This window comes from Onychomys torridus, chromosome 22 (genome assembly GCF_903995425.1).
Source record: "Onychomys torridus chromosome 22, mOncTor1.1, whole genome shotgun sequence".
Classification (NCBI taxonomy): Eukaryota; Metazoa; Chordata; class Mammalia; order Rodentia; family Cricetidae; genus Onychomys; species Onychomys torridus.
Window position 1 is genome coordinate 28,779,855 of NC_050464.1, and position 13,806 is coordinate 28,793,660.

The 13,806-nt window shown below is 52.8% G+C and overlaps 1 protein-coding gene across 8 annotated transcripts in view; it reads left to right on the plus strand.

Moving 5' to 3' along the window:
• Pitpnm2 (phosphatidylinositol transfer protein membrane associated 2) overlaps positions 1–13,806 on the plus strand; it is a 132,127-nt gene that overhangs the window by 107,737 nt on the left and 10,584 nt on the right. For 7 of the 8 annotated variants that reach the window (XM_036171729.1, XM_036171734.1, XM_036171733.1 and 4 more), the window contains 8 exons: positions 1,435–1,662; positions 5,962–6,264; positions 7,008–7,103; positions 9,299–9,400; positions 9,564–9,634; positions 11,997–12,244; positions 12,667–12,856; positions 12,998–13,117. In XM_036171729.1, the coding sequence (XP_036027622.1) occupies positions 1,435–1,662; positions 5,962–6,264; positions 7,008–7,103; positions 9,299–9,400; positions 9,564–9,634; positions 11,997–12,244; positions 12,667–12,856; positions 12,998–13,117 (1,358 nt within the window). Of the gene's footprint in view, positions 1–1,434; positions 1,663–5,961; positions 6,265–7,007; positions 7,104–9,298; positions 9,401–9,563; positions 9,635–9,911; positions 10,145–11,996; positions 12,245–12,666; positions 12,857–12,997; positions 13,118–13,806 lie in introns of those variants that run through there. The other variant, XM_036171736.1, reaches the window with a different exon arrangement.

Genomic DNA, 13,806 nt, shown 5'->3' on the forward strand with positions numbered 1-13,806 from the left:
CAGCCTTGCCTGATCTCATCCTGAGAGGAGGTTGGAGTCTTAGGTGGGGTGTCGGGGGACAGAGAGAGGCAGGACAGGCTTCCATGTCCTTGATGTGCATGCCACGTCTATCAGCTCTCTCCTCCCTGTAAGTGTGCATGTGTACTCTTGGGTGCTGTCTGGCAAAAAAGTCATTTGTGAACCCCCTGCCTAGGGTGGGCTGGCCCATATTATGGCATCTGAGACTGGAGTGATGGCAGCCTTTGCTCCTTTGCTCTCCGGCTGATGTTGCTGTGCAGGAGATGGTCTCCATTTGTTAAGCTTATCTTGTTTAGACAGTGTCTCTCTATATAGTCCTGACTGGCCTCGAACTCACAGAGATCTGACTACCTCTGCCTCCCAAGTGGTGGGATTAAAAGTGTACACCACCATGCCCGGCTAAATCTTTTTAAAGAGAAATCAGAGATAGAGATTTTCATGTGAAATTCCCCAATTCTTAAACATTGATACAATGTTTAACAAAATGTCAAACAAAACACATCTGAGGGCCTAACACAGCTCTGCGGCCTCTTCTGGAGGGTGCTCTCTGGCCCAGGTCTACTTGCTTAGGCGCTATCCAGGAGCCTCCTCTAGTGAGAGAGGACCACTGCCTCTTGGCTCTCGGTCACCTCCACAACAGTCCCCTGGCCTCAGGAGGCATCCCAGGGGCTCCCCAAGATCCCACCTCAGTCCAGCACCGGTGGGCCATCCGAGCCTCCCAGTTCTGCTCCTGTGGCCAAAATGCCACCCTACTCTGGAAAGATTTCTCAGCCTTGTCTGCCTTCCCTACCTCATATTCTTCATGGGACTTTTCTTTCCCTTGTCTCCTTGGCTCACTGGCTCGTTTACACATGGACCATGGTATGTCAAGCTGACTTCAGAAAAGTTACAAGAACCAGGCCAGGTAGTACAGGCTGGGACGAAGCCACCTGGACAACTTAGTATATGACCTTGTCTTAAAATAAAAAGTACAGGTGGTGGTGCCGCATGCCTTTAGTCCCAGCCCTTGGGAGGCAGAGGCAGGCAGATCTCTGTGAATTTGAGGCCAACCTGGTCTGCAGAGTGAACTCCAGGACAGGCTCCAAAGCTACATAGAGAAACCCTGTCTTGGGGTGGGAAAAAACACGCAAAAAACAAAATAAAAAGATAGGGTTGGTGATGTAGCTCAGTAATAGAGCATTTATCTAGCATGTGTGAGACCTTAGGGTCAATCCCAGTGTTACACACACACTAAAGGCAACAGGAAAGGCTCTGGGCAGGCAGTCAGGGAGTTACCAGAAACCTCATCCTACACACACACACACACACACACACACACACACACACACACACACACAGCATCATCATACATGATGTGTCCTGGAAAGGATGGATAGAATTGGGGCAGACATGACCACTCACAGGGTGTCCCCATAGACATCATCGACATCGTCAAGGATCCTGTACCTCCCAATGAGTATAAGACAGAAGAAGACCCCAAGATATTCCAGTCAGTCAAGACTCGCCGGGGGCCCTTGTCTGACAACTGGATCCAGGAGTACAAGAAGCGGCTCCTCCCCATAATGTGCGCCTACAAGCTCTGCAAGGTGGAGTTCCGATACTGGGGCATGCAGTCCAAGATAGAGAGATTCATCCATGACACAGGTGAGTGTGTGCAGGGGTGGGGTGCGCCTACTTGTCTGCCTCCATTCTCCATGTACCATGATTGTGAACCTACAGTTTACTCCTAAAAGATGACCCTGGGGCTGGAGAGATGGCTCAGAGGTTAAGAGCACAGACTGCTCTTCCAGGGGTCCTGAGTTCAATTCCCAGCAACCACATGGTGGCTCACAACCATCTGCAATGAGATCTGGCGCCCTCTTCTGTGTACATAATAAATAAATCTTAAAAGATGACCCTGTATTAAGTCAGGGTTCCTAGAAAAATGGAACTGACATACAGAGGGGGGAGGGGAGAGAGAGAATAAACAGGATTTATTTGAGTGGTATACAGACTGTGGTCCAAGTATTCCAACACTGGCTGTCTCCTGATGAATAGTCCAAGAATCCAGTAGTTAGTTGTTTGGTCCATGAGGCCGGATGTCTCAGCTGGTCTTCAGTATACACTGGAATCCAGAAAAGGTCGGCTCTAATATCAATGAAGAAATGGACTTACCAGTGAGAGTGAGGGCAAGCAGGAAAGGAGCAAAAGCTTCCTTCTTCTGTGCCCTTTATATGGGCTGCCACCAGAAGGTGTGGCCCCAATTTAAGGCGGGTCTTCCTCTCTCAAGCAATCCAATCAATAACAGTCTCTCACAGATGGGCCCAACTGCTTGGACTTTAGTTAATTCCAGATGTAGTCAAGTTGAGAACCAAGAAGAGCCACCACAGACCCCAAAGCCTGTGCCCGGCTCCTTTTCCCACTCTTGTCTGGGCTATCCCTGACCGGTGTGCCTGCTGTCCATGCAGATGCCCCATGCGTTGCCCAGACATTCCTGACCTGGCTGGTACCCGATAGTGTAGCCTGCACCCCACTCAAGCCACAAGCCTCCATAGACAGCCCCGCTTCTGCCACTGGGGCCTCTGGCTCCCATGCTTTTCCTCCCTCTACCTGAGGAGGTCCAGACCCTAGCTAGTCCATAGCTCTGCCTCTTCACAGGCTGGAAGTTCCAGATGGCAGAATGGTTCAGAGAGAGCGCCCTTCACACCCACATGGACTTCCCAGAGCAGGTGTCCAAGGAACAGATGGACCAACAGATGCCTGGGAGCCCTCAGCCAAGGGATGCTGTCCAAGGGTCCTCTTCTCTTCCCTTGGAGCCCTAGACTCATGACCCCACAGGAACATCTAGGAAGACACCACAGACAAGGGAGATATACTTTAGGCATGAATAGAGGCACACCATTGACAACATGCTTCATCCTGGTGACTTTGACTCATGATTACCCATGATGGGGGCACTGTTACCCTGTTTATAGAGGATGAAACAAAGACCTCCCCACACCTAAACTGAACCCAGAACAGACACTCTGCACCGGCAGTGGAAGTTCACCAGACAGCCCCATTCAGTACAGATGCTGGAGCTTGTAGAAGGCGTCTATGCCTTCAGCAGCATGCTAGGCTCTGAGTAGGGGGCCTCCCACCTGGAAAGGCAGAGCTGATGTGTATACAACAGCCTTGATGGTGTCGTACAGCATGGGAGAGTTTCATGAGCTCCATCCCCAGGGCAGCATCTCAAATATATCATCTCCTGTTCCTTTTCCAGCAGGCTCCTACCGTGCCCATGCCAGTTCAGGAAGGGGGCAGGAGAAGGGTGGGACACACCCCTCCAGTCTGTCTGACCCATGCCAGCCGAGATTGACCCAGGCAACCTCCTTACTACCTTCCTACATCCTTGACTCTGAGACCTCAGGCCAGGAGGACAGGGTTGGAGAGGCAGCCTGGATATTAGTCAGCCTGCCCACGCCACTGGGCCTCCCCCAGCCCGTTTGTAGTCTGCCCCTTCTAAAACGGGAGCACAGGCCTCAGCTCACGGGCAGCATGAGAGCAGAGAGGACAGTGGGGCTACCCTGGCCCTTTCCTTTCTCCAGTCTTGTTCTACCCTTTACTCTGCCCCATATGACCCACATGGGGCTCCTGGTCCTGGAGATCGTGCTTCCCAGGCTCTGTGAGCCCCTGTCCCCATGTAACCCCTAAGATTCTGGCAAAACCCTAAGGAGCCAGCTTCCTAAATGTAGCTCTCTCTTCAGAAAGGAGGGTGAGGATTCAGTTGTTAGGACAGCTGTGACATGCAGTTCCCACACTGCCATAGCAGCCATCAACGTTGCCTCTCTGAGTCCCACTGTCCTCATCTGGGAGGTGTGTGTCATCGTACCAGTTCTGCAGAGCTGCTTTGGGGTGGGTCTTGAGGTGCAGAGCTGCAGACGGACGTGACCCAGCCCTGTGTGAGCACTGTGAACATCAGTATACTGACAAGTGGTCTGGAAGAAGTAACTCCCCAAACTTAATCTGCCCGCTTTGTGCCTGATCCTCGTTACAATGAAGTGTCTCTTCCCTCCTGGCCAGCCCATGAGGAAGTCTTTCCCTGTTTGCTGGGTTGGAGTAGACTGTGGGCCCAGGAAAGGAGGAGGGGGTAAAGCCTGAAGACATGCTAGAGCTAAGCCTCTTGGAAGGCTGCTCAGAGTTCTCTAAGAAAGCAGAGGATGCGTGCCCTGAGAACCAGCCATCACTCCTCTCAAGGATGTCCCCTAGAAAAACTCATGTACATGTTAGAATGTCCAGAGCCACAAAACAGAGAAATTAGATGGGCAGTGGTGGCACACAGTTTTAATCCCAGCACTCGGGAGGCAGAGGCAGGTGAATCCCCATGAGTTCAAGGCCAGCTAGGGCTACACAGAGAAACCTTGTCTCAAAAAAAAAAAAAAAAAAAAAAAGAAAAAGAAAAATTATACATATAAGTCAAAGACCCACTAGCAGGAAAAGAACTAAATAAAACAGTGCTTCAAATGCATCAATGCCGTACCGCAGCAAACCCACACCCAGAGCCACATAAGAGTGTGAGACTCAGCCAGAGAAGCATATGGCAGAAAACACACAGCACAGCACATACATGTAAATATCACCAGCCAGACCATTCCAACACACTGTAGGAAACGCATCTGCACACTAAACCCAGAAACAGAGCAAGCAACAAACACAAAACCTTGTGCTTTTAGTTAGAGAGGAGTTTTTAAAGAACCCCGACACTATGTTCCTTTGCTGGGTGGTGTGGACATTAATGTTTTACTTCCTTTTATGCTTTTTTTTTTTTAAATTCCATTTGTGTGTCTCTGTATATGTGTCTATGTGTCTGTGTCTGTCTGTGTGGGATTGTGCATGTGAGTGCAAATACCTGTGGAGGCCAAATGAGGGTATTGGATCTCAAGAGCCAGGGTTACAGGTGGTTGTGAGCAGCCTGATATGGGTGCTGGGAACTGAACTCTGATCTTTTGGAAGAACAGCAAGTGCTGTTGAGGTCAGAGGACAGCCCTCCTTCTCCAGTGTGGGTTCCAGGGACTGAACTCCAGCTGTTAGGCTTGGCATCAAGTGTCTAACCCACTGGGCTGTCTCACTCCCTAGTCCCTGTTTTGGGTGTTTGTGGTTTTTTGTTTTTGTTTTGTTTGTTTGTTTGTTTTTGGGTTTGGTTTTTGTTTGTTTGTTTGTTTTGGGGTTTTGTTTTGTTTTGTTTTTTTGAAGCAGAGCCTCATGTGACTCAAGTTTGCCTCCAATTCAGAATTAGCCAAGGATGACTTTATGACCTTGAACTCCTGCCTCTATGTCCCACATGCTAGGATTGCTGTGGCACTGCATCCAGCTTCTTTCTTTCTTTCTTTCTTTTTTTAAAGGGCTAGGGAGATGGCTCAGTGAGTAAAGGCTTGCCACAAAACCATGAGGACCATGTAGATCAACCATAGTATATGCCTATAACCCAAGTTCTGGGGGCACAGAGACAGAAGAATTCCTGGCACTTGCTAGCACCCAGTCTAGCCAGATCAGCAAATTCTAGGTTCAATGAGGGGTCCTGCTTCAAAACAATAAGGTGGAAAACCAGTAGAGGAAAGAGACCCAGTGTTGACCTCAGGCTTTTCATACACACACACAGGCACAACACACACACACAGAGACAGAGAATCCGACCCATTTTTAAATCTGATCCTCTGGGAAATTCAACAGGAGACCCTTGGGAAGTACAGGACACTTCTCCCTGGGGCATGACGCCCCTCCAGTGAGCTGTGGCTTCTGGCCAGAGCCTCTACTTAACAATCCTTGCCCTGTAGGTGAGCCCCCCAGGCCATCTGGGAGCCAGTTCTCTAGGTTGGCAATAGAAGAACTGAGACACAGACAAGCGGTGACTAGCTGACCTACAGCTGTGCCCCAGGGCACACAGCCTCTGCCCTAAGCCCACCTCTGTCCTCTGGCTCCGTGCAGGCCTGCGGCGGGTGATGGTGCGGGCTCACCGGCAGGCTTGGTGCTGGCAGGATGAGTGGTACGGGCTGAGCATGGAGAACATCCGAGAACTGGAAAGAGAAGTCCAGCTCATGCTGTCCCGGAAGATGGCCCAGTTTGCAGAGGATGGAGGAGCACTGGAGCTCTGCAAGGAGAATACTGCTCAGGAGCAGGCATCTGGAGCACCCTCCGAACCCAGCAGCAGCAATGGGGAGCCCCGGGGACGGGGCCTGAAGAAGCAGTGGTCCACCTCCTCCAAGTCCTCCAGGTCCTCCAAGCGGGGAGGTGAGTTGGGGTTCTTGCCTTTTAATTCACGGCCCGCCTTTCCCGTTTCTGGGGTAGACATGCCCCAGCTGTGTCCTTGTAGCTCTGGCTCTTCTCTCCGGACATAGTGGAGCCAACTCTGTGGAGTCTTTCACATTCTAATTGGTACCAGGTGGGGCTTCACCATGAAGTGAAGCTGCCTCTTCCAAGCAGCACCCCCAGACTTACCCGTAAGCCCCAAACGGTCTGTGACCATGGAACTCTGGGGAGTGATTCTGGGCAGCCCCCCCCCCCAAGTGAAAGGAGACATCTTCAAGGATGACAACACGAAGCAAGGTCTCCCCTGTGCAGCCAGTATGCTCCTGCGACACGCCTTCCCGGCCCAGTGCGCCTGGCCCTAGGCTGACGGCACTGCAATGCCATGAGCCAATACCTTAGTCTTCCATCTCTTCCTGTTGCCCTGCAGCCAGAGCTCTGTGTCAGCTCTGCTGTGTCCACGTTTCAGGGCTCCTCTGAGCTCACATCCTGAGCTCTCCCTGGACAAGGCAGCAGAGTGCTCCTCCCTTTGAAAGGGACAGACAGTTCTCCCCAGGTGGGCCCTAGACACTCAGCCCCTAGTTTCTTAACCTCTGTCTATAGTGAACTCTTCTGATGATGCCCACTTAGCCCTCCAAGTTGCCATCACAACTCCCTGCCTGCTGTGATTGGCTCAACAGAGCCTTCCTGTGCAGGCCAGACTGTCACTGGAGGGTTTTGCCTTGCAGCCAGCCCCTCCCGACATAGCATCTCAGAGTGGAGAATGCAGAGCATCGCCAGGGACTCGGATGAGGGCTCAGAAGAAGAATTCTTTGATGCACAAGGTAGGCGGGCAGTTCCTACAGCCTGGGGTGGCTCCTTGGGCCAGATGCAAAGAATTGTTAAAGGTGTGAGCACCCATCACAGGGGACAGCCTCGGGCCTGGGGGTAGAACACAGAAAGGGATGAGGTCACTGGGAAGCCCCCTCACTTGAGTCTAGGGACTTAATTATAAGTGGGGACTCAGGGCATAGGAGGAGGGAGGGTGCTGTTCTCTTGAACAGGAATAGGTAGGTTCTACCTACCCATACCTACCTACATAGCTATATGTATATCTACATAGCTGTACCTGCCCCCACCTTGCAAATGACACACAGTTCTACCAAAGCCTTTCCCAGATTAGTTTATCTCCATTAAAAAGTATGACTTACGCCAGGTGGTCGTGGCACGCGCCTTTAAAACCAGCACTCGGGAGGCAGAACCAGGCGGATCTCTGTGAGTTCGAGGCCAGCCTGGGCTACCAAGTGAGTTCCAGGAAAAGGCGCAAAGCTACACAGAGAAACCCTGTCTCAGGAAAAAAAAAAGAAGTATGACTTACACCATCCTCAATTTTTGTGCTTGCTTTATTGTTTGCTGTTGCTTTTCTTCATTAAATTAATGCAAATTAATATGCATCTAATGTAGACACTTTAGAAAAAGCAATAAGCAGAAATTAGATGAACTTCCCATTTTCCCACTAATGGCAAAATAAGCTCAGTAGGCACACAGCCAATTGCTCACCTGTGCCGGAAATGCAAGCACTGTCTCACTCACTCACATGGGGCCAACCACAAAGATGCTTTCAAAGAAGTCAGAAGGGCCAGCAGGCAGGCCCAGAAAGATGGGTCCAACTGCATGCTGGCAGCTCAGCCAGCTCCAGAGCATGGTAGAAGTCAGAACAATGGGAACATGCCCACAGCTGAACAGCAAGGCCCTCTTGGTCCGCCACCATAGTCTGGAGGAGCAGAGGAACTACCACATGTGGTATCTAATCACCTGGCTAGCCATACCTACAGGGAGAGGACTTAGGGAGTCAGTGTCCAATTTAAAAAAGGGGGTTGGGGATTTAGCTCAGTGGTAGAGCACTTACCTAGCAAGCACAAGGTCCTGGGTTTGATCCTCAGCTCCAAAAAAAAAAAAAAAAAAAAAGAGATGATTGGCTTGTCCTGGAGTTAGACAAGCTAGAAGAGGGTCACAGGGGGTCTTGAGCCAACCTCTGCACTTGACAAGAGTGGAGGAGGGTGTCTGGTACCCCACCCCTCCCAGCTGGCTCTTTATCCTTGAAAGAGGAAAAGTACCTAGTGTTAAAAAGACGGAAGGGAAAAGGCACCGATGGCAGGTGGCAGGCTTCTCAGATCCTGCCCAGGAGCCCATCCTCAGCCCAAGGAAGAGAAGGCCAGCATGCGCCTGAGCCCAGGCAGCTGCCCGGCTGGCCCTAGGAGCAGTTCTGGAGAAGCAGAAATGAGAGTCCAGTCCTGGGTGACCTGTTCAGAGCAGAGTCCTTACTGAGTTGTGTCTTTCTGTTGTGAAACAGATAAGTGTCAGTTGTGAACAGATAAACAAAGGCTAGGGTAGATCCGTAAAGGGAAGGAGACACCACCATACCCTACAGGCAGACAAACCTCAACAGCACAGAGCTGTGAGGACAGAGCCACACACGGAGACCACATAGTGTAGGACTGTGTCCACTGAAAATGTCCAGGATAGGCAAAGGCCTGGAGGAGAACTCATTATGCTGTGATGCCTGACTACCTGTGATCCAGCATGGAGTTTCCTTGCAAGGTGATGAGAATATTTTGGAATTAGATAGTGGTGATGTCCGCCCTGCATAATGAATAAACTAAATGTCACTTTTTTTGTTTTTTTTTTTTTTAGTTTTTCGAGACAGGGTTTCTCTGTGTAGCTTTGCACCTTTCCTGGAACTCACTTGGTAGCCCAGGCTGGCCTCGAACTCACAGAGATCCGCCTAGCTCTGCCTCCTGAGTGCTGGGATTAAAGGCATGCGCCACCACCACCCGGCCCTAAATGCCACTTTAAAATGGTGTGAATAGGGAATTTTATGTGATGGGGAAAGAAGGCTAGGTGGTCTGCAGCTGTGTGGCCGTCCTGTTAAGACAGAGAGGGAGAAGACAGAGTTGGGAGCGCTGAGCGTGTAGGCTCCAGGAGCACGGGAAGTCCCGTGCATCCTCCATCCCCATGGAAGTCCTCCTTTCTCTCCCAGAGGACCCGTACAAAGAGGAAGGATTCCCCAAGGACATCACTAAGTGGAACTCCAATGACCTCATGGACAAAATGGAGAATCCAGAGCCTGAGGACCCACAGGGTAACCAGCCCAGGGAGAGGGTGTGAGGGTGCAATCCACTCCTGTCATACACAGTTCTCACACAGCGGTGGAACCCAGGGCTTGCAGGATTCCTGGGCCAGGGCTCCCTTTTGGCTAACAGGTGTCCATAGCACCAGCAGTTGGTGTGGCTTCTGTGTTGCAGATGGTCTATACCACCAGAGTGACCCTGAGTTCAGGGTGGCCTCCAGTGTGGAGCAGCTGAGCATCATTGAGGTGGGTGCACTGGACACTAGGAGACGGAGGCTGTGGGGAGGGGCTGAGGGCTGAGTGCAGGGTACAAGGTAGAGCTCTCTAGAGCCTTACATCCACACCTAGCCAGACACTCACCAGAGAGGCCTGGGGTCCCTTCCCCTGCCACCTTTCTATGGAGACACCAGCTAGTCCCATCTCTGTGGTGTTCCTGAGAACCAGGGACAGCAGACAGCCTCCAAGAAAACCTTCAGCCAGCTCCTCCTCTGGGGAAGTGAAATGAGAACCTTGTAAATTCCAGAAAAAACCTAAGACCTTCAGCATGTTCACATCCCTGCTGTGGCACTCGAAGAGGAAAGGAAGCAAGGGGAGGAAGCGAAAGCCACCTGGGCAGAAGTGATGTGGCCCTTGGGGTCAGGCAGAGCTCAGCGTGTCCAATAAAGCCATCTTTATGAGCCTGTGTCCGCTCTGGGGGTTCTTTGCGGAGCTCATGCCCCTTCTACCTGCAGGCCGTCAGAGCTGTTTGCACTGGGGCAGGAGCCAGGCCGGGCCAGGGCTGTTCCATGCCGTGCTCACAATCATGCCCTGGTCTGTTCCCAGGCCGCCCAAGGTCGAGCTCCATGGGTGGGAGGGCCTGGGAGAGGCGGGCACACCTCTTCCCCTCCTGGGGTCTTCTCCTTTGAGGTCTGAGGTGGAGGTACACTTCTCTAGAAGGAGTAGCAGGTGAAGAGGGCGATTGTCAGTTGCTTAACGTCAGACGAAGCGAGCAGAGACCCTTCCAACTCAGCGCACACAGCTCTGACTGTCCCCCAGGAGAGGGCCGGAGCCTGCAGCTCAGGATCTGCCTTGGGATGAGCATTTGGAGGAGCCCAGCACTGATTCTGGAGCGCTGCCATCCAAAGCCAGACCCTTCTGCCCTTACTAGTCCCCAAACCAGAACCTTCCTTCATGGAAGGGTGACTAGATGGAGACATGGCCTGGGAGTGGCCCTGACTCTCCATGGCCGGCTTCACTGCTCTTCTGAGCTCTGTCCACTCGAGGTCAGGGCAAGGGGAGCTCCTCTTTTAGGCTGGCTGTGAAGAAAGCTGTTTCTGGGCTGGTAGGGGTCCATGAAGGGTTAGCCAGTGAGGAGTCCAGCCAGATAAGTGCAGAGGAGGATAACCTCAACCCCCACCACCCAATCCCAACCACCCTTGGGTAGCAAGGTACAGCTGGACTGCACCCCTTACCCAGGAGCTGACAGGCTGATATAGGTACTTCTTCCATAACCTTGTGCTTCCTGTAGTGGAGAAGCCCCTGAACTTGATCCTGATGGGCGTGGCCACTGTCCCCTCTGCCAGGCCAGCCTGTGGGGGGCAGTCCCTGTATGTGCAGTTGTTCGTACCCCAGCCTCTGAAGGAGAGCAAGCCCCAGATGGGCATCTCTTCCACTTCCTCTCTTCCACACCTACCCTCACACCCCTGGACATAACAGGGTGGTGTCACAGATAGAAGAAACCAGTGGTCCTTCTCAGACATGTCCCTGGAACTCAGTGGGCATTCAGGAAGAGGCCTCTGAGGACAGAGGCCGCAGCCTGGGCTGCCAGGAGAGCTAGCAGGAGCTTCAGGTGCTGATGAGCCCTGTGACCAGTGCTTGGGCCTCTCCAGCCTACTTCCTCTGTAAAAGGAGTAGCTCTGCACCCCTGGTGCACCCCTGTGCAGAGCTGTGCATTATTATCCCAGGGTCTCACTTGGGCTTCATAGCAGGCCTGGCCAGTAGGAAGGTAGATTCATGACTTGGTCCTCCTTTCCTGCTGCCTTGTGCTAGCACCTTGCCTCTGCCAGGATCCCTCTGTTCTTGAGGACCTTAGTCCGAGATTCCAGAAATAACGGGACTCTGGGCTGAGTGACAGCGGAGGGCCTCAGAGCTAGACTACTTCACTAGCCTTGGCCACTCCTAGTGACCCCTGTGTCTCTGGGCCAGCGTGGCCTGACTGTTTGGGCCAAGCCAGAGCTATACCTAAAAGCAGACATGCAGCAAACATCCAGAGGCCTGGGTTGCCCAAGCAGAAGCTGCTGCCTAAGACCACGAGGAAGGTAGAACTGGTGGTTTCGCTAGAAGATACCCTTTCTTGAGTCTGCTGTGACTCTGGTCAGGCTACACCACCTCCTCCAGTCTCTGGTCCTTGCAGGGGTCCAAGAGAATGGTTGAGGCAGTAAATCCAGACCTCATAACCAGATAACCAAAAACCAGCTCCCTCAGACTGGGGACTTAGCCCAGAAGGAGAACGTTTGTTTGCCCATCACATATGTATGAGGTCCTAAATTCAATTCTCAACACCACAAAAACAAAAAACTAGGGTACCTGGGGCCTGGCAAGAAATTCATGCCCACCACTGCCCATGCAGGATGAGGTGAGCCAGCCACTAGCCGCGCCACCCTCCAAGATTCACGTGCTGCTGCTGGTGCTGCATGGAGGCACCATCCTGGACACTGGAGCTGGGGACCCCAGCTCCAAGCAGGGCGACGCCAATACTATCACCAATGTGTTCGACACCGTCATACGTGTGCACTACCCCAGTGCCCTAGGCCACCTAGCCATCCGCCTGGTGCCCTGCCCACCCATCTGTGCTGAAGCCTTCGCCCTTGTCTCCAAGTGAGTGGCATGTGCCTGCCAACACCCATCATGCCCCACAGGGAGAAGCAGCCACAAGTTTTCCCCACCTCTGGTCCTGAGCATTATGTGACTCCCCAGAGTTAGGTCCTCTGTCCAGATTTTCCTTTCCCAGCATCCATCCCCCTCAGCCTGGAGGCAGTGGAGCCTGTGCAGACAAGATTAGTTCAGACTCCAGGAGCACAATCTCCAGGCTGAGTTCAATTCTGTAGAGTGGCCTGCCTTGAGATATGAGTCTACTCAATGGCTCTGGCTCTCAGAGCCTGCTCAAGGCCTCCCTGGGAGAGTCTCCATGAGTTCTTTGGGGGCAGTAAGCCCTCTTTGATCTACTTTCCAGATCAGGGAAGGGCCTTTGGGTCGATCTGAGTTTACCTGCCCTCTGCTGACCCAGCCCCTCCCCCCAGCCTCAGCCCCTACGGCCACGATGAGGGTTGTCTGTCTAGCAGCCAGGACCACATCCCCCTGGCTGCCCTGCCCCTGCTGGCCACCTCTTCACCCCAGTACCAGGAGGCAGTTGCTACAGTGATTCAGAGGGCCAACCTGGCCTATGGAGACTTCATCAAGTCCCAGGAAGGTGTGACCTTCAGTGGACAGGTGAGTGGTGGCAGGGGTAGGGAAAGACCTTCTGGGGTGGGCTAGCCAGAGGACCAGGATGCAGGGAGTAGGGGATGTTTTTCCCAATTAGAAGCCCAGCAAGCAAAGTGAAGACTTGGGCCTCTGCTATTTTGCCTCCAGGTCTGCCTGATTGGAGATTGTGTTGGGGGCATCCTGGCATTCGATGCCTTATGCTACAGTGGCCAGCCAGTGTCTGAGAGTCAGAACAGCAGCCGCCGGGGCAGTGTGGTCAGCATGCAGGTACCTGAGCAGGGGCAGAGGGTGGGCTGTCCTTGGTTCCCAAACCTCCACTAAGGCCTGCTGTCTCTGCTAGACCATGGAGACTGGCTGCCTGTCCTGCTGTAGGCCACCAAGCCATCAGATGGCCTGTGTTGTGCCCCACAAGCAGCGTGCCCAGCCAGAACACCGAGGAACTGACTTGGACACCACAATCCATGCTCTATCCATTCTATCCATCCAACAATGTCCAAACCCATGAGGCCCAGCAAGAGTTCCCCTCCAGAGCAGGAGACGAGAGGGTTAGGAGAGACATGAAGAGCATGTGCCCTGGGTCTCAGACTAAGTAAAGGGAAATACCCAAGGCAGGTCACCAGCAGCCCGAAAGAGCTGAAAGTGTTCCTCAGTGTCCCCCAGGAGACAGATGGGAAGAAAAAAGGTTGCTGGCGTGGGTGAGCACAGGTAGCAGGCTAGAGCTTGGGGTCTGGAGAACTGTTGCAATGTCTTCAAGCCCAGGAGAGCATGTGGCTTCACACACCAGGTCTACATTGCATGGGACAGCCCTGGTCCCAGGAAGTGAGATGGGCACACCCTACTCTCCTCTTTGTCTGACCCTGATGTCTTCCTGCTGTAGACTGGCCACCACCTGGGCGAGATCACTGAGTGCAAGCCAGTCCTGGAGTGAAGGCTGCTAGGACTTAGCCAGTAGTCTG